Genomic DNA, 18,133 nt, shown 5'->3' with positions numbered 1-18,133 from the left:
GGGCGACCCTCACCCACGGTCACCAGGGGGCGCCACTACATCCACCCAGCTCCCTGCACCAGGGAAAGGGTGGGGGGGACGGCCAGAGAGGGCTGGGGCCGACTCAGGGATGGGGGCTGACCCCCGCCCGTGGCCACCAGAGGACGCAACTACATCCAGCCAGCTCCCTACCCAGGGAATGGGGGGAGAGGGCCGGAGGGTGCTGGGGCCGACCCAGTAAGGGCGGCTAACTCCTTGAGAGGGGGCCCAATCCCCACCCACTGCCACAAAGGGGAGCCACTAGATCCACCCAGCTACCTGCACCAGGAAAAGGGGGGGGGGAGGGCCGGAAAGGGGTGGGGCCAACTCAGGGAAGGGTGGCCGACCCCCGGAGAGGGTGCCTGATCTCCGCCTGCTGCCAAGGCCGCAATGGAGTGCCACTCCATCCAGCAAGCTGCCCCAGCTGTAGGCCTCAGCCTGCCCTCCACAAAACATAGGCTGAAAAAGGGTGACAGAGCAGGCAACCTCAACAGAGGAACATATAGAACGCTCCGTTGCTCCTTTTGCATAGAGTGTGTAGAGTCCTTAACCATAACCCTATTTTCACTGCAATTTCAACGTATGATAATGTTGACATTAGATTGATGTAACAACCTGTTAGTCAGGTTAAGTCATTGTATTTGAATTTTACTTTTACCATAATTTCAATGTTTACAACGCTGGTTGAAATTAGATGAAAACCATACTGGTTGATGACTTTTGCACATCCAAATGTGTTTTCAACGTAGATTCCACACATTAGGCTGACAATAACATTGAAACAACATTGATTCAACCGGTGTGTGCTCAGTGGGCTGGAGCTGTTTGGCGGCCATATTAGAAAATGTGTACCCTATGATTAAATCAGTAATAGCTAGGCATCATTGTTTAGACTTCCCCCAGCTTTATGTACAATTTGGTGCACTCATTATGAAGACATTTTGTGAAAATGGTGAAAATTCTTACACAGGGACATTCGAAGTCAATCTTAAATGAATCATTGTTTATTGTCAGCGTGTTGGAGGTTCCAACCAACTCAATGCACCATAGTACACATGTCAATCAGGAGCTCTCCCTGGGCAGACCCAGCAGTTGTCTTATATACGGCTATACACAGACAAGTTATATTTGCATGATTTAGCGTAATTAATTAATCATTACCATTTTTTTTCATTCATGTGACCGACCAATACTGTTTCATAACATGTGACAGACCAACATCTCACGAGGCTTCACCTCTGTAAGCTGAGACCTTGAAACTGAGATATCTTTCTTTTGTTCTCAAAACAACGTCATTCGTTCTCAAAACACGGTCTGGGCGTACTGCCAAATTGCAGCTACTGATAGTGAGGATTTGTACAGTCAGCCAATTATCTCAGCTCACTGGTCACCATAGCAACACCTATCCATAGCACACACTCCAGCAGGTATATTTCACTGGTCATGCCCAAAACCAACACCTCTTTTGGCCGCCTTTCCTTCCAGTTCTCTGCTGCCAATGACTGGAACGAATTGCAAAAATCACTGAAGCTGGAGACATATCTACCTCTCTAACTTTAAGCATCAGCTGTCAGAGCAGCTGTTCGCACCGGGGCCTCACTTCAACACCATATTATCCCCTCGTTCCATGTGTCTCTCCTCAGGCCGGTGGTGGTTGGTCCGCTCCAGGAGTCTGTGGTGCGGGAGGTTCCTCCGCCCCCTCTGGACATCGAGGGGGCCCCGGCGTACTCCGTCCGTTCCATCCTGGATTCGAGGCGTCGGGCGAGGGGCCTTCAGTACCTCGTGGAGTGGGAGGGGTAGGGTCCAGAGGAGATGTGCTGGGTTCCGGTGGCGGATGTGTTGGACCCTGAACGGCTGCGGGAGTTCCACCGTCGCCGGCCGGCTCGCCCTGCGCCTCGCCCTCCGGGTCGTCCCCGAGGCCGGTGTCGGCGCGCCGCTGGAGCGCGCATCAAGGGGGGGGGGGGGGGGGTACTGTCACGACTTCCGCCGAAGTCGGCTCCTCTCCTTGTTCGGGCAGCGTTCAACGGTCGACGTCACCGGCTTTCTAGCCATCGCCGGTCCATTTTTCATTGATCCATTTGTTTTGTCTTGTTTCCTGCACACCTGGTTTTCATTCCCCAATCACAATGCATGTATTTATTCCTCTGTTCCCCCTCATGTCTTTGTGTGAAATTGTTTGTGTTACGTGTTAATTGTTGACGCGCCAGACTGGTTTGCTTATACCGTGTTGTTCACGAAGATGTTTATTGTTAAACAAATTATTGTGACTGTTTTGCGCGTTTTGCACTTTTGCCTATGGGCTGGAGGTTTTGGCGCAGTTGCGTCCATCTGTTGGTTCCTCCTGCCTCAATAAAGTGTGCGCCTGTTCACAACTCTCTGCACCTGACTTCAATACCAGTACGCACACACCTGACAATCAATTTTTTTTTGCCACATTGGGGAATATAAGTAGTGTGTACACTTTGTCACTGGTGTAACATTCCAAATGCACTTTGATGTGCTAAACTGTGTACGTGACCAATACACTTTTATTTTATTTTATCACTATTTGAAGCCACCATTGCCACAGCAATTCAAGTGTAATTTAATTAAGAACAACTGACATGAAATAGCTTTTTTAATACAGTCAGCCACCTTGCATACATCATTCACAAAACCCCCCCAAAATCATAGGAATTTCCAATATCCCAATCCAAATCAAAATAGTGTTCAACATAAGTAGCATAAAAGACAAAGTAGCATAAAAGACAAAACATCTGGAATACAACAACTCCACGTGCGCAGCTAACTCTGAAGATGGTGTGGTAGGGCGAAGCCATCACTTGGATCCTATACCTGCCCCTATACTCTCCCTTCCTCAACCCTATGAGAAATTATTTTCAGAATGGAGGTAGGTGTACGATCACCATCCCCATGAGCGTGCCACCCTCCTTCTGGCCGTGAATGAGGCATGCGACGACATCAATGCAGACCAATGTCAAGCTTGGATTTGCTATGCCAAAAGGGTTTTAGCATGAGGACATTCATTGTGATGTGGAGGAGAATTTTGGGCCAAATGCTCAAGACAGACTTGCTGCAAATGAATGCGTGCTAAATGTTATGTTTTATTTTCATGAATTTAATGTGTTTAATTTAATTTCTTACATTTGATTACTGACAGTACACCTATGTTGCAATTATATCTGAAAAATATGAATACTTTTTTTGCATGAATGATTGTAAAGGATCTTCATTGATCACACCTTTGATTACACATTGGATAGATATTATGGAAATTATCGATTTCCTGTCAATTTTTTGGGGTAATGTATGTCTATTGCCGAATGTGAAAACGGTGTAATTTACTGTAAGTTACAGTACTGTAGCATATTACTTTCAGCACTTCTAAGGGAGATTTGAAAGTAGTTTCTTGCCTTGTTTCCTATTGGATTATCTGGTAGATAATACGATTAAATTGAAATGATCTGATTATGTTGTGTTTTGCTGATTAAACCAAAGTTCTCATTACATCTCACAATAAATGTATATGTTGAATCAATGGTTGTGTGGTGAGAGATGTTTACAATCCAAATGAAAAACTGGCCAGTTTGGAGTTTTATACTTAGAGATGTGAAAATGCACCACATACTTGTGAAAATTGTACCAAAGTGATTACAAAAAACTAAACATGCCATTAGTTGGGTGTAACTCTGTAACTAAACATGCCATTAGTTGGGTGTAACTCTGTAACTAAACATGCCATTAGTTGGGCGTAACTCTGTAACTAAACATGTCATTAGTTGGGTGTAACTCTGTAACTAAACATGCCATTAGTTGGGCGTAACTCGTAACTAAACATGCCATTAGATGGGCGTAACTCTGTAACTAAACATGCCATTAGTTGGGTGTAACTATGTAACTAAACATGCCATTAGCTGGGCGTAACTCTGTAACTAAACATGCCATTAGTTGGGTGTAACTCTGTAACTAAACATGCCATTAGTTGGGCGTAACTCTGTAACTAAACATGCCATTAGATGGACGTAACTCTGTAACTAAACATGCCATTGGTTGGGAGTAACTCTGTAACTAAACATGCCATTGGTTGGGTGTAACTGTAACTTAACATGCCATTGTAGTGAACATGCAGTACATGTGATTGAAGTCATGGAATGGTTTGGGGAGTTTGAGGTGTTTCAGGTGGAACTTGTGTGAATTACAGTGTGTATGTGTGCGTGTGTGTGTTTGTGTACATGTTTGTTTTTGTATAAGTCGTATGAGTAAGCAGTGTTAGCTACCTGTCTAGGCTGGTAGGGAAGGCAGGAATGACTGTAGATATGTTTTAAAGACTGAACGATTTTTGTACCTCCTAGGTCAGCCCTCCTTCTCTTCAAATTCTGCAGAGCCTCATCCATAGTCTTTTGCCTGTAGTCCTCACTCTTACTGACGTCCAGAAAGACACACACAAGGTCAAAGGGTCATCACCACAACATATTAAAGGCCTAAGACCTAGACATTTAAATATGTTGCCTACAATGCATGGTGCCAACTGGTGGAGGAGGAACAATGTCTGGGGCTGTTTTTCATGGTTCAGGCTAGGCCCCTTATCTCCAGTAAAAGTGAAATCTTAACGCTACAGCATACGATGACATTCTAGACGATACTGTGCTTCCAACTTTGTGGCAACAGTTTGGGGAAGGCCCTTTCCTGTTTCAGCATGACAATGCCCCCGTGAACAAAGCGAGGTCTGTACAGAAATGTTTTTTTGAGAACGGTGTGGAAGAACTTGACTGGCTTGCACAGGGCCCTGAACTCAACCCCATCGAACACCTTTGGGATGAATTGGAACGCCGACTGAGAGCGAGGCCTAATCACCCAACATCAGCGCCCAACCTCACTAATGCTTGTGTCTGAATGGAAGCAAGTCCCCGCAGCAATGTTCCAACATCAAGCGGAAAGCCTTCCCAGGAGGCTGTAATAGCAGCAAATGGGGGACCAACTCCATATTAATGCTCATGATTTTGGAGTGAGATGTTCGACGAGCAGGTGTCCACATATGTCAAATGAGGTACTGGCAAATTACAGTATGAAGGAAATATGCTTTGAAATCTGTCAATTTTCCACTTGATCACTTCCCTTTACTGGAATGACCGGTATAAACTAGCCCATACCTCCACCAATTCAATGCGTTTTGATTTGTGGGATGTATTGAACAACTTCACACTTCAGGAGAAAGGAGATTTGGGATGCATCCCGGTTTGCGACAGGTAGCCTAGCAGCTAGAGCATTGGGCCAGTAACCGAAAGGTGGCTGGTTCAAATATTATGGGTGTCTGTCCTGTTATAGCACCAAAAATTACCAGCTAATAGGGTAAAACATTTTATATCCTGTGTTTGATGACAGATGTAAAATAAGGATTCCACAAGTGACAAAGGCAAATTATAATCTGTTAATGCTTCTTCATTGAAATATTGATTGAACATGCATAACTGGAAAACAAATAATAACAACGTACTATAGTGGTGTGCCTGAATCCCCGTCCCAGCCTCTAGACTCATAGCATACATTGAAAAATTAACAGCTGTAGAAAAATCCCCCTCATAATAAAATATCTACCGACGTAAAAATGCAGCCGCTCAGTACACTGTGTCTTTGGATACAGGCAGTCATTCATTACGTCATAAAACATCTACAGATATGTACAAACATCTACAAATATATATCAGTACAAATATATATCTGCTCTGTACATTGTGTTTTTGGATACAAGCAGTCATTCATTATGTCATAAAACATCTACAGATATGTACAAACATCTACAAATATATATCTGCTCTGTACATTGTGTTTTTGGATACAAGCAGTCATTCATTATGTCCTAAAACATCTACAGATATGTACAAACATCTATAAATATTTATCAGTACAAATATATATCTGCTCTGTACATTGTGTTTTTGGATACAAGCAGTCATTCATTATGTCCTTCGATCATTTCTCTCTCCCCACAGGATAAGGCCATGCACTGTTGATAAACAAACAATCATTCAGGTCAAAGATACCCATATTTGATTAATGTCCAAAAACGATGCAACTATTGATCAACATTAATATCAAAATACCTGGGTTAAAATAACTACTTGAAATCTTTCAAATACTTTTAGTGTTTGATGTTGCCTGCCAATAGTGCCAGGTGGGAAGGGTTTGCGCTCGACTATTCTACTGGTTCTATTGATAAATGAAAGTACAAATCAAGCCCAGTTAATGTATTTAAAATTACTTCAAAATAGTATTTGAACTCAGATTTGATATAGATTTTCTGGACCCAGTTTTACCAAAAACATTTAATCCAGATCAAAATAATCCTGTGTTGTATTAAATTCTGATCCCCCTCCAGATGTAGTCCCTTTTTTATTTTGGGATGTCGTATTAAGACAAAATGAAAAATCCCATTATATGCTACAAAAAATGTGTTATATGACATTAAGTCTAAATATTGTCTTCCTGTGTGTTTCCAAAATCGAATGGGGAAACCCGGATTGAGACAGCACAGGATAATTTTGATCTGGATTAAATGTTTTTGAAAAACTGGGCCCTGAACAATTCAGAAGCCCTAACCTCAGTGTCTCCAGCTCAAAGGTCGGGTCCTCCATTACGGCAGAGAGCAGTCTCAATCCAGAGTACCCAGGGTTATTGTTGTCTAGATTAATTTCTCTCAGGTGTGACGGGTTGGACAACAGAGCTGAAGCCAGAGATGAACATCCCCCATCTGTGACTCTACAGCGTGACAGTCTGCAGAGAAAGTAAGTGAGGGAGGAGAAAGACCAAGAAGGGAGAAAACATGAAAACACTGTCTGTAAGCCCTAGGTCCATTGCTCAGATAAGCAGACTCAAAACAGCAATTCTGTAATAAAGTATTATTACCTAAAGGCATGGTAATTAACTTGCCAGCAAAGAGATGAATATTACATGTGCAATAGAATAGAATGTACTGTATGTGTGTTCTCGCCACCAGAGGGAGAAAAGGCTTAGATAAAACACCCAGGTTTCCTCACACACACACACACACACACACATTGTGTATTAGTGTTATGTGTATACACTTGTGTATCTTACAGATATCCACCTGCTGCCTTCACCAGGCTTGGGGTAAATTCCAGGCAACTCAGAAAGTAAATCAAATCCAAAATTTTCCTAATTGAAAAACATTGCGAGAAAATAATGATAGGAATGTCAGTGTACTTCCCGAATTGACTGGAATTGACCCCAACCCTGGCCTACACCGAACCCAGCTCAGAAATCAGTGTGATTGAATGTGACTGAATAACCTGATTGAATGTATCAGCATAACATTACCTTCCAAAGTGTAGTCATTCTGATGTACTGTTTTTGTTGTGGTGCTAATTTATGTGATTCAAGTGGATGATACCATAGAATTGGAATTAGTCAATTAGCCATAGTCTGAGGGTATATGTTAATTGTATTTCTATGGAGCTTACCTGAGTGTCTTCACTTTACAGTGAGGACTCCCCAATCCAACACAGAGCAGTTCCATCCCTGAATTCTTCAGCTCGTTGCCACTCAGGTCCAGCTCTCTCAGACTACAGCACTTTGAGCTGAGAGCTGAGGCCAGGGCACCACAACATCTCTCAGTGAGATTGCAGTCCTTCAAGCTGAAGGAAATACAATTTTTGATTGGAATGTGTTAAAATCTCTTTAGTTAAAATAACATATACCTTGTAATATGATGGTCACAATACGTACTGCAATGTCTCCAGATTACAATGTAGATTCTCCAGTACAGCAGAGAGCAGGTTTACTCCTAAATCTCCTAGACTATTCCCACTCATGTCCAGCTCTCTCAGGAATGAGGGATTTGTCTTGAGTGCTGTAGACAAGAAGGAAATCCCGTTCGCTGTGACGCCACAATCTGACAGCCTACAGAGAGAAGGATAAAAATTCAGACAGACAGTCTTGTACTTCACACAACTTAACTTTGTTAAATTGGGATAAGACATATTTATCAATGTATCATAATCATCCAATAAGTAGTAGTGTATCATTTGTAGATTCAATACGATCGTCCAATATACTGTACATTGCAATATATAATTTGTTGATTCATATACATTGTTAAATAATATGAATCATGTGTCACATTCATGGATTGTCTAACTTCTCCATTATCTAACTCAAGTTTAATCTATCAAAGTGATTAACTTTGTGATACTTCATTTTAGGACACGTACACTACACGAACAAAAGTATGTGGAAACCTGCTCGTCGAACATCTCATTTCAAATTCATGGGCATTAATATGGAGTTGGTCCCTCATTTCCTGCTATAACAGCCTCCACTCGTCTGGGAAGGCTTTCCACTAGATGTTGGAACATTGCTGCAGGGACTTGCTTCCATTCAGCCACAAGAGCATTAGTGAGGTTGGGCATTGATGTTGGTCGATTAGGCCTGGCTTGCATTCAGCGTTCCAATTCATCTCACAGGTGTTCGATACGGTTGAGGTCAAGGCTCTGTTCAAGCCAGTCAAGTACTTTCACACCGACCTCAACAAACCATTTCTGTATGGACCTCACTTTGTGCACGGGGGCACTGTCATGCTGAAACAGGAAAGGGCCTTCCCCAAACTGTTGCCACAAAGCTGGAAGCACAGAATCATCTAGAATGTCATTGTAAGCTGTAGCATTATGAGGGCCCTAGCCCAACCATGAAAAACAGCCCCAGACCATTATTCCTCCTCCGCCAAACTTTACAGTTGACACTATGCTTTGGGTCAGGTAGCGTTCCCCTGGCATCTGCCAAACCCAGATTTGTCCATCGGACTTTCAGATGGTGAAGCGTGATTCATCATTCCAGAGAACGCATTTCCATAAGTCCAGAGTCCAATGGCGGTAAGCTTTACACCACTCCAGCAGAGGCTTGGCATTGTGCATGGTGATCTTACGCTTGTGTGCGGCTGCTTGGCCATGGAAACCCATTTCATGATGCTCCCGACAAAGTTATTGTGCTGCAGTTGCTTCCAGACGCCGTTTGGGACTTGGTAGTGAGTGTTGCAACTGAGGACAAACTATTTTTACATGCTAAGTACTTCAGCGGACTCGTTCTGTGAGCTTGTGTGGCCTACCACTTCGCGGCTGATCCGTTGTTGCTCCTAGACATTTCCACTTCACAATAACAGCACTTACAGTTGACTGGGGCAGCTTTAGCAGGGCAGAAATTTGACGAATTGACTTATCGGAAAGATGGCATCCTATGACGGTGCCATGTTGAAAGTCATTGAGAGCTTCAGTAAGGCCATTCTATTGCCAATGGTTGTCTAGAGATTGCATGGCTGTATGCTCGAGGTGTGGCTGAAATAGCCACATCCACTTATTTAAATGGGGGTCCACATACACTATACAGTGAGGGAAAAAAGTATTTGATCCCCTGCTGATTTTGTACGTTTGCCCACTGACAAATAAATGATCAGTCTATAACTTTAATGGTAGGTTTATATGAACAGTGAGAGACAGAATAACAACAAAAAATCCAGAAAAACGCATGTCAAAAATGTTATAAAATAATTCCCATTTTAATGAGGGAAATAAGTATTTGACCCCTCTGCAAAACATGACTTAGTACTTGGTGGCAAAACCCTTGTTGGCAATCACAGAGGTCAGACGTTTCTTGTAGTTGACCACCAGGTTTGCACACATCTCAGGAGGGATTTTGTCCCACTCCTCTTTGCAGATCTTCTCCAAGTCATTAAGGTTTCGAGGCTGACGTTTGGCAACTCGAACCTTCAGCTCCCTCCACGGATTTTCTATGGGATTAAAGTCTGGAGACTGGCTAGGCCACTCCAGGACCTTAATGTGCTTCTTCTTGAGCTACTCCTTTGTTGCCTTGGCCGTGTGTTTTTGGTCATTGTCATGTTGGAATACCCATCCACGACCCATTTTCAATGCCCTGGCTGAGGGAAGGAGGTTCTCACCGAAGATTTGACGGTACATGGCCACGTCCATCGTCCTTTTGATGCGGTGAAGTTGTCCTGTCCCCTTAGCAGAAAAACACCCCCAAAGCATAATGTTTCCACCTCCATGTTTGACGGTGGGGATGGTGTTCTTGGGGTCATAGGCAGCATTCCTCCTCCTCCAAACACGGCGAGTTGAGTTGATGCCAAAGAGCTCCATTTTGGTCTCATCTGACCACAACACTTTCACCCAGTTGTCCTCTGAATCATTCAGATTGTCATTGGCAAACTTCAGACGGGCATGTATATGTGCTTTCTTGAGCAGGGGGACCTTGTGGGCGCTGCAGGATTTCAGTCCTTCACGGCGTAGTGTGTTACCAATTGTTTTCTTGGTGACTATGGTCTCAGCTGCCTTGAGATCATTGACAAGATCCTCCCGTGTAGTTCTGGGCTGATTCCTCACCGTTCTCATGATGATTGCAACTCCACGAGGTGAGATCTTGCATGGAGACCCAGGCCGAGGGAGATTGACAGTTCTTTTGTGTTTCTTCCATTTGCGAATAATCGCACCAACTGGCCCCCACCAGCTGCTTGGCGATGGTCTTGTAGCCAATTCCAGCCTTGTGTAGGTCTACAATCTTGTCCCTGACATCCTTGGAGAGCTCTTTGGTCTTGGCCATGTTGGAGAGTTTGGAATCTGATTGATTGATTGCTTCTGTGGACAGGTGTCTTTTATACAGGTAACAAACTTAGATTAGGAGCACTCCCTTTAACTGTGTGCTCCTAATCTCAGCTCGTTACCTGTATAAAAGACACCTGGGAGCCAGAAATCTTTTTGATTGAGAGGGGGTCAAATACTTATTTCCCTCATTAAAATGCAAATCAATTTATTATTTTTCTGGATTTTTTTGTTGTTATTCTGCCTCTCACTGTTCAAATAAACCTACCATTAAAATTATAGACTGATCATTTCTTTGTCAGTGGGCAAACATACAAAATCAGCAGGGGATCAAATACTTTTTCCCCTCACTGTATATACAAAAGTATCATGTATAATTTAGCTCTCTTACCTCAGTGTTGCCAGATTACAGTAGGTATTCCCCAGTCCAACAGAGAACAGCTTCACCCCCACATCGTGGAGTTTGTTTTTCCCCAGGTCTAGCTCCCTCAAACTTGAAGTGCGGGAGCTGAGAGCTGAAGCCAGCGCTTCACAGCATTTCTCAGTGAGGTTGCAATCATTCAACCTAGGGAAATACAGAACAGATCCTTAATTGTTTATTTGACCAAACCTCACAACACACACACACCCAGAAGGGTTGAAACAGAACAGCGTCAGCCGCAGAGCAGTGCTGCCGAACCAAATGCAGTCTGCCGGTTCAGTTCAGACTTATTGCCCTGCTTGAACCAACCACCATGAGGACACAGTCTTTACCTCAGTGTTTCCATTGTACAGCGTTTATCCTCCAGTACAGAAGAGAGTAGTTTTACTCCTAAGTTACCAGGTTGGTTCTCACTTAGGTCCAGCTCTCTCAGGGGTGATGGGCTTGGCCTCAGGGCTAAAGCCAGAGCCAGAGCAGCACAGCCTTCCACTGTGAATGTGCATTTTTTAAGCCTTTGGAGAGAAGTGACATTTTTTTAAGATTGGTAACATGAGGTGCATATTTGTTAATAAGTCAATGAGATGCATATTATTTCATATGCATTGTTATATAGTCTAGGTAATGTAAAATAAGACCATAGTGTTGAATTGAAAATATCAATAACATAAAATATTATCTATGAAAACATTTCTCAAGTGGTCAAAATAATGAGTTGTTTACAACAGTTTCTCAAGTTTGCACTGTGGATTCTTCAAAACAACTGTCAGCCGTTCTAATTCTGAGTCTCCTAAGTTGTTCCCGCTCAGGTCCAGCTCTCTCAGGTGAGAGGGGTTTGACGTCACAGCTGAAGCCAGAGAAGCACAGCCTTCTTCTGTGATACTACAGTTTGACAGCCTGCAGAAAGAAGGAATAACGCCGTCACTCTTCACTCAGAAATATGAGATACTGTACAAAGACTGTTCAATTATTCACCTCAGCGTCTCAAGTTTACAGTGTGTATCCACCAGTACTGCAGCGAGCTTCTCCACTCCTGAGCCTCCAGGGCCATTCCTGCTTAGATCCAGCTCTCTCAGGTGTGAGGGGTTCGACGTCAGGGCTGAAGCCAGAGATGAACAGCCTTCTTCTGAGACTCCACAGCCTGACATCCTGTGATGATAGTTAATGTAAAAACATTCAACTCTTTGCCTCAAAAGATGATTCACATTTAGAAAATATTCAGTGTCATTGTGAATAGAAGTAAAGCATTGTAGTTATACAAAAATCATTCATATTAATGTTAATTATGGAACATTTGGCTCGAAATGGGTCACCTAAATGGCCAGAAATATTACCCAGAAATGATCTTTTGGGGCAGGAAGAGGCACACATAGCCACAACCATGAGCAAAAGCATATGTTAGCTAGGGCTGTGATGATACCAGTGTCGTAATATTTATTCTATAGCAAAAATTCAAACATGAAGCAGACCAAACTGTCTGGTCCTTTAAAAACCTGCTGAATAGCTTGGAAAATAAATATATGTGACTCTGGATGACAACATAATGAGGTTCGTTTTCAACATTAGGGCTGTTTTCCTAAAGAAGTTACATATGCTTTGTATTTTGTTTCCTTGCCACGATACTGTCGCAATACTGGTATCATCCCGGCCCTAATGCTAGCCTACAACTGGTTTCATGAGTTTAAAGAAATCAATGATTGTTATACATGTTTATATGAACCACACATGCAACACTCATGCCATAATTTGAGGAAAACAATTATCAACTAAACTTCAGATTTGATGAGGTAAAAATTCCTGGTTTACTTTATGTGAATTCTGCTGCTTGTGTTTAGACAGGTGCATGCTGAACATGTCTTAATCCTGTATTAAGGTGTACTGTGGAAGGTGTACTGTCCTTAATGTTGCACATCAAATGGTCTTCCATTTGTTTTCTCCACATGACAGAGAAGCATGTCTGTTCTACATGTCATATATCTATTTGGACTTTCTGAATACATTTTTATCAAATTAGTCAAATCTACTAGAAAACATACATTGTTGAATGTGTGACAGTCTAAAAAGCATATTGACTTTCAACTTTCTGTTGATGTCTCCATAAGGAAGGAAAAGTAATGGTAACGTGGTAAAAAGGTGAAACCAAGCTAGGATTCTTACTCAGCTGTGCCTTCGCCAGGTCAATGGGAATCTACCTCCACAGTAACCTTTTTCTAATGCAATTGTTTTTGTTTAATTCCACTGATCAGAATACTCACCTCAGTTTCTGCAGTTTACATTGTGGATCTTTCAATACAGTAGAGAGCATTTTTACACCTGAGTCTCCTAGGTTATTTCCACTCAGGTCCAGTTCTCTTGGGTGTGATGGGTTTAATCTCAGTGCTGAAGCCAGAGAAGCACAGCCTTCCTCTGTGATATTACACTGAGACAGCCTGAAGAGAGACATTCTACAATTAAATGGCATACGCTTACTATAGGGCTGTGCACTAAATGGTAGTAAAAATCACAACTCATTGTTGGCCGTAAATACGCTTATCTAGCATTTAAAATCTAATTTCACACTCAGAAGATTGTCTTACTTCAGTGTGTCTAGTTTATTGAGTGGATTCCCCAGTCCAGCACAGAGTTTTTTCACTCCTGAGTCCTGCAGGTCATTGTTTCCTAGGTCCAGCTGTCTCAGACTAGAGGACTTTGAGCTGAGAGCTGAGGCCAGTGCTTCACAGCATCTCCAGGTAAGTTTACATCCATTGAGTCTGGGAAAATATATTGTCAAATGTAATGAGTTATCAGGTGACATCTTCTGTCTCCAAAACTTCCTTCACAGCACGAAAAACACTGCACAAATGAACCATGGCATTTTAAAGAGACAGGACACATTGGTGTCCCATCTGAAACAATTTTAGAACGGGTAACATGGTGGTTACTTATAGAACTTAACTATCTTCACTTGAATCAGTAGTATGATTTTGTCCAGGGACTACGAAATTAAATTACCATCAAGTAATAGCATATTTTGAATGTTCTTTTGCTAACTTTCAGTACATCGATTTGACCAAATACTCACAGAGCGGTTCTAGAAGCTTTGACCACTGGCAGCAGCCTCAGAAGACACTCATCCGATCTGATGTATTTCTTCAGGTCAAACACCTCCAGCTCGTCCGTGGAAGTCAGCAACACAAAGACCAGAGTGGACCACTGTGCAGATGAGAGTCTGGCAAACAAGGAACTTCCAGACCTTATGTAGCTTTGGATTTCCTCCTGTAAGGAATGGTCATTCAGCTCATTCAGACAGTGGAACAGATTGATGCAACACTCTGGAGAGGGCTTCTCCTTGATCTTCATCTTGATATACATGGCTGTTTCCTCATTGGTCTGTGAGCTGCCTGTTTTTTCTATCAGTAGACCTTGTAAGATATCTTGATTGCTCTTCAGCGAGAGGCCGAGAAGGAAGCGGAGGAAAAGGTCTAGCTGCCCATTCTCTCTTTGAAGGGCCTTATCTACTGCACTTAAGTAGATGTCTTTGCCTTTGGAGCAGTGTTCTTCTAGCATTGGATTTTCATTGCTGGTTTTGAATGAGATGAAAACATACACAGCAGCAAGAAACTCCTGGATGCTCAGATGCACAAATTGGTACGTCTTGCTCTCGTACAATCCAAACTCTGTATTTAACATCTCTGAACAAACCCTTGAAAAGATGGACCCCTCTCTGACATCAATGCCACACTCTGTCAGATCCTCTTCAAAGAAGGTCCGATACCCTTTTTCCAGTTGCTGATAGGCCAGTTTTCCCAGTGACATGATGCTCGCTTTATACCAGAGTGGATCTCGCTCATTTTCTCCAGGGTACTTTCGTTTCCTTAGCATTCTCTGGATGTTCAGGAAGTGCGTGTACATTTGGGTCAGGGTTTGGGGGATCTCTCCACGCTCTGTTTTGTTCATTCTCTCCAGGACAGTGGCTAAAATCCAGCAGAACAAAGGTATGTGACACATGATGTGGAGGCTCCGTACTGACTTAATGTGTTTGATGATTCTGTTGGCCAGTTTCTGATCACTGAATCTCCTTCTGAAAAACTCTTCCTTCTGTGGGTCATTGAACCCTCGTACCTCTGTCACTCTGTCAACAAACTCAGGGGGGATGCGATTGGCTGCGGCTGATTGGGAGGTTATCCAGATGCGAGCAGATGGGAGCAGATTCCCCTTGATAAGGTTTGTCAGCAGCACATGCAATGAAGTTGACTCTGTGATGTCACTCAAGATCTTGTTGTTCTGGAAGTCTAGAGGAAGTCGACACTCATCTAGACCATCGAAGATAAATAACACTTTGTGTTCATTGTTGTTGAGGATTCCTGCTTCTTTTGTCTGAAGAAAAGGATGAAGAATGTCCATCAAACTTTTATTCTCCCTCATCAAATTTAGATCCCGAAAAGGAAGTGGAAAGATGAATTTTATGTCCTGATTTGCTTTTCCTTCAACCCAGTCCAAAACAAACTTTTGCAAAGAGACCGACTTTCCGATGCCAGCGATTCCTTTTGTCAGCACAGTTCTGATAGGTTTGTCTTTCCCAACTATGGATCTGAAGATGTCGTTGGATAGGATTGGAGTTTCTTGTAAAGCTGTTTTTTCAAACGGTCTTACCTCGTGCTCATTATTGACCTCTCCACTTTCCCCCTCTGTTATATAAACCGCTGTGTAGATGTCATTAAGCAGTTTGGAGTTTCCATGCTGAGCTAAACCCTCCTGAATAGTACTGATCTTACTGTTAATCTTCAGATAGTCTTTTAGTTTTTGATGGTGGTCTTCAACATGTATATCTGAAAGAAACAAAATACATCAAAACATGAAGACGATAGATTTGATTGTTAACAGAAATCTATGCTCAGTAGCTTGTGCGTGCCCTTTTATTCAAAGGGCTGTGACATCCACCAAAAATATATAAAGATTCACACACTTAGTGTCTGATTTGCATGTAAAGTTAAAAGTAATTACTGTATTTAAAAAAAAAAACATAACTTAGATGGTCTGTAAAGGGTGTTATTACCTTCAGAATGAGGAGAAGTCTCTTCATCTGGAACGAGAAAGAGAGAGAGCGACAAAAAGATTTGGGACGTGTGTAAAATTTCCCAACACCAGATAGTACGTTGTACTTTATGTATTCAATTTAATGATTCAGAAGTTTGAGGTAACTTACCACCACCCTTCGAGCCCACACTGATGTAATAATTAATGTCTCTTATTTGGCTGCCAGAGATTGTGGGTGATATGACATTGCTGCCATCCTGAGCAGTGTTGGTGGACTGGAAAGAAGTTCCTTGTGTAGTTATGGAGAGATCTGGCCTCTTTGCAGGGCTGGCCTCCTTAAAAAAAAAATGTTCTGAGAGAGAGGAGTCAGACAGGGAAAATAGAGAGATGCATCTATATATAGGAGCATAACAAATTCCAGACTTGTTTCCATTTTAACCTGTAGTCCTGTCTGTATAACACAACGTTTATATAACTAGTAGCTTATTCTACAGTTATGGCCTGTATAAGGGTTGAACATCTGAACAATTCTGGTTAAATACCTTTCGAATCCATAGATACAATCTCAGCTGGGCTGGAATGGACAGACAAGGACTAACCTGGAAAACAGAGAAAAAGCAAGAAAGAGATGTAAATATTTTGGCTATTAGCTTGGGTGCACATTTATTTAATGTTCCAAATGCAGGTTGACGTTTACGCTTTAGCCAACACTTCAAGATGGCTGACTGAACAGAACTATGTAGACCACCTCATGATAAAAACTAAATATAGGTAAATTAGACTAAATATTAGCGCTACACAATCTGGTGGGTAATAATCTTCAATCTGGATAACAACACAAAACAAATCATAAGACTAGAGAAATGTATCGACAAATATTACGAAAACATGCAACACCCAAACATAACGGAGTAAGAGACGGGAAACGATTTCAAAACGAAAACGTGACTCTTCTACAGACACAGACGATTTAATCTTTTCACCACCGTGAATGTTAAAGGTCGAACCCGATCTGTTAAAATCAATAAATGACAAACTGGGCATACTTGAACTAGTCAGTAAGGATATAAAAGAGTTGAAGGAAAGTCTCAAGATGAGTGACGAAACAGCTGCGACATTGGAGAAAGACACAAACAAGCTAAAAAGATTGAAACTGAAGTTAATGAACTTAAAAAGGAGAATATCGTTCTGAGAGAAGCCTTACTTGACATACAGACTAGATCCATGAGAGAAAAGCTGGTACTTGCAGACCGAGGTAAAGACAGTTTCAGGTTAGGTATTCGCCTGTAGTTTTCCTTACGTCCACAAACAGCAGTTAGGGGTGTCAACAAAGTGACAAATCACATTTTTCAAATTTCAATAGCTCTTTAACCATTACTGGTTGTAGCTAGCCCGATGGCATAGACACAAATTGCACACACTTTTTTTTGTCGATTTCTGTAAGGGCTGCGTCAATTCAATTCTGGTATCAGAACAAAATTTAACACTAGGCTACTGAATATATTTTCAGCTGTTTATTAATAGAATTAGTCAAGCAGAATAAATGGTAAATGCAATCTTCGTATATACGGGTTCACTGTAACACCTCGCAGGGCAAACAGAGAACTGAAATGACGTCATAAGTTCTTCCTTAAATACTTCTTGACAGACGTAGTTCCCTCTCCCTGAGGGCCTGTCATAGTAGAGGCTTGGGTGTGGTTTAGACTTACTCCAGTTTATCGTTGGCGTGCAGGCTGGTCCCAGCCTCTAGACGCATCTTTGTTGCCAAGCATAGTTGTCTTCTAGCTTATCTTCGTGTGTGTACCCGAGAGTCAGACACCCAAGGACAGTGCCTGTTCTTGTGCCACAGCCATTCTCCCCTCTATCAGTTCCTCACATACACCTGTCCTTGAGCGGCCCCACAACCAGGCATTGTGTGTGTGTGTGTGTGTGTGTCACGAGTCTACTCAGCCTACACTACTAGCCAGCAACCCTCCAGTTAGTCATGTCTATTATATGTCGCTCAATCTATGTTAATACAATATAAACCTCTTATGTTTAGCATTAGTATTCATAAGTT

General features: G+C 42.3%; 1 protein-coding gene across 1 annotated transcript; it reads right to left on the bottom strand.

Moving 5' to 3' along the window:
* Positions 1–5,423: 5,423 nt before the first annotated feature.
* On the bottom strand, positions 5,424–17,686 carry LOC106571215 (NACHT, LRR and PYD domains-containing protein 3). Its single transcript, XM_014144004.3, has 15 exons — positions 17,279–17,686; positions 16,617–16,673; positions 16,244–16,426; positions 16,094–16,120; positions 14,120–15,866; positions 13,635–13,808; positions 13,314–13,487; positions 12,034–12,207; positions 11,782–11,955; positions 11,394–11,573; positions 11,032–11,205; positions 7,762–7,935; positions 7,497–7,670; positions 6,616–6,789; positions 5,424–6,022 (listed from the first exon to the last, which is right to left on the bottom strand). Exons 2-15 carry the CDS (start codon positions 16,627–16,629, stop codon positions 5,989–5,991), a joined length of 3,576 nt encoding a protein of 1,191 aa, XP_013999479.1. The 5' UTR covers positions 16,630–16,673; positions 17,279–17,686; the 3' UTR covers positions 5,424–5,988.
* Positions 17,687–18,133: the final 447 nt, after the last annotated feature.

This window comes from Salmo salar, chromosome 15, assembly GCF_965601325.2.
Source record: "Salmo salar chromosome 15, fSalSal1, whole genome shotgun sequence".
Taxonomy (NCBI): domain Eukaryota; kingdom Metazoa; phylum Chordata; class Actinopteri; order Salmoniformes; family Salmonidae; genus Salmo; species Salmo salar.
Note: the sequence above shows the minus strand (reverse complement) of the source record. Positions and strands in the feature narration are given on the sequence as shown.

Bases quoted from the DNA above. Each gene is read 5' to 3' on its own strand.
- LOC106571215 (XM_014144004.3), bottom strand. The intron at 11,956-12,033 runs GTGAATAATTGA...TTCTTTCTGCAG, and splicing joins TGTAAACTTGAGACGCTGAG to GCTGTCAAACTGTAGTATCA. The intron at 6,790-7,496 runs GTAAGCTCCATA...CTTTCTCTGCAG, and splicing joins TGTAAAGTGAAGACACTCAG to ACTGTCACGCTGTAGAGTCA.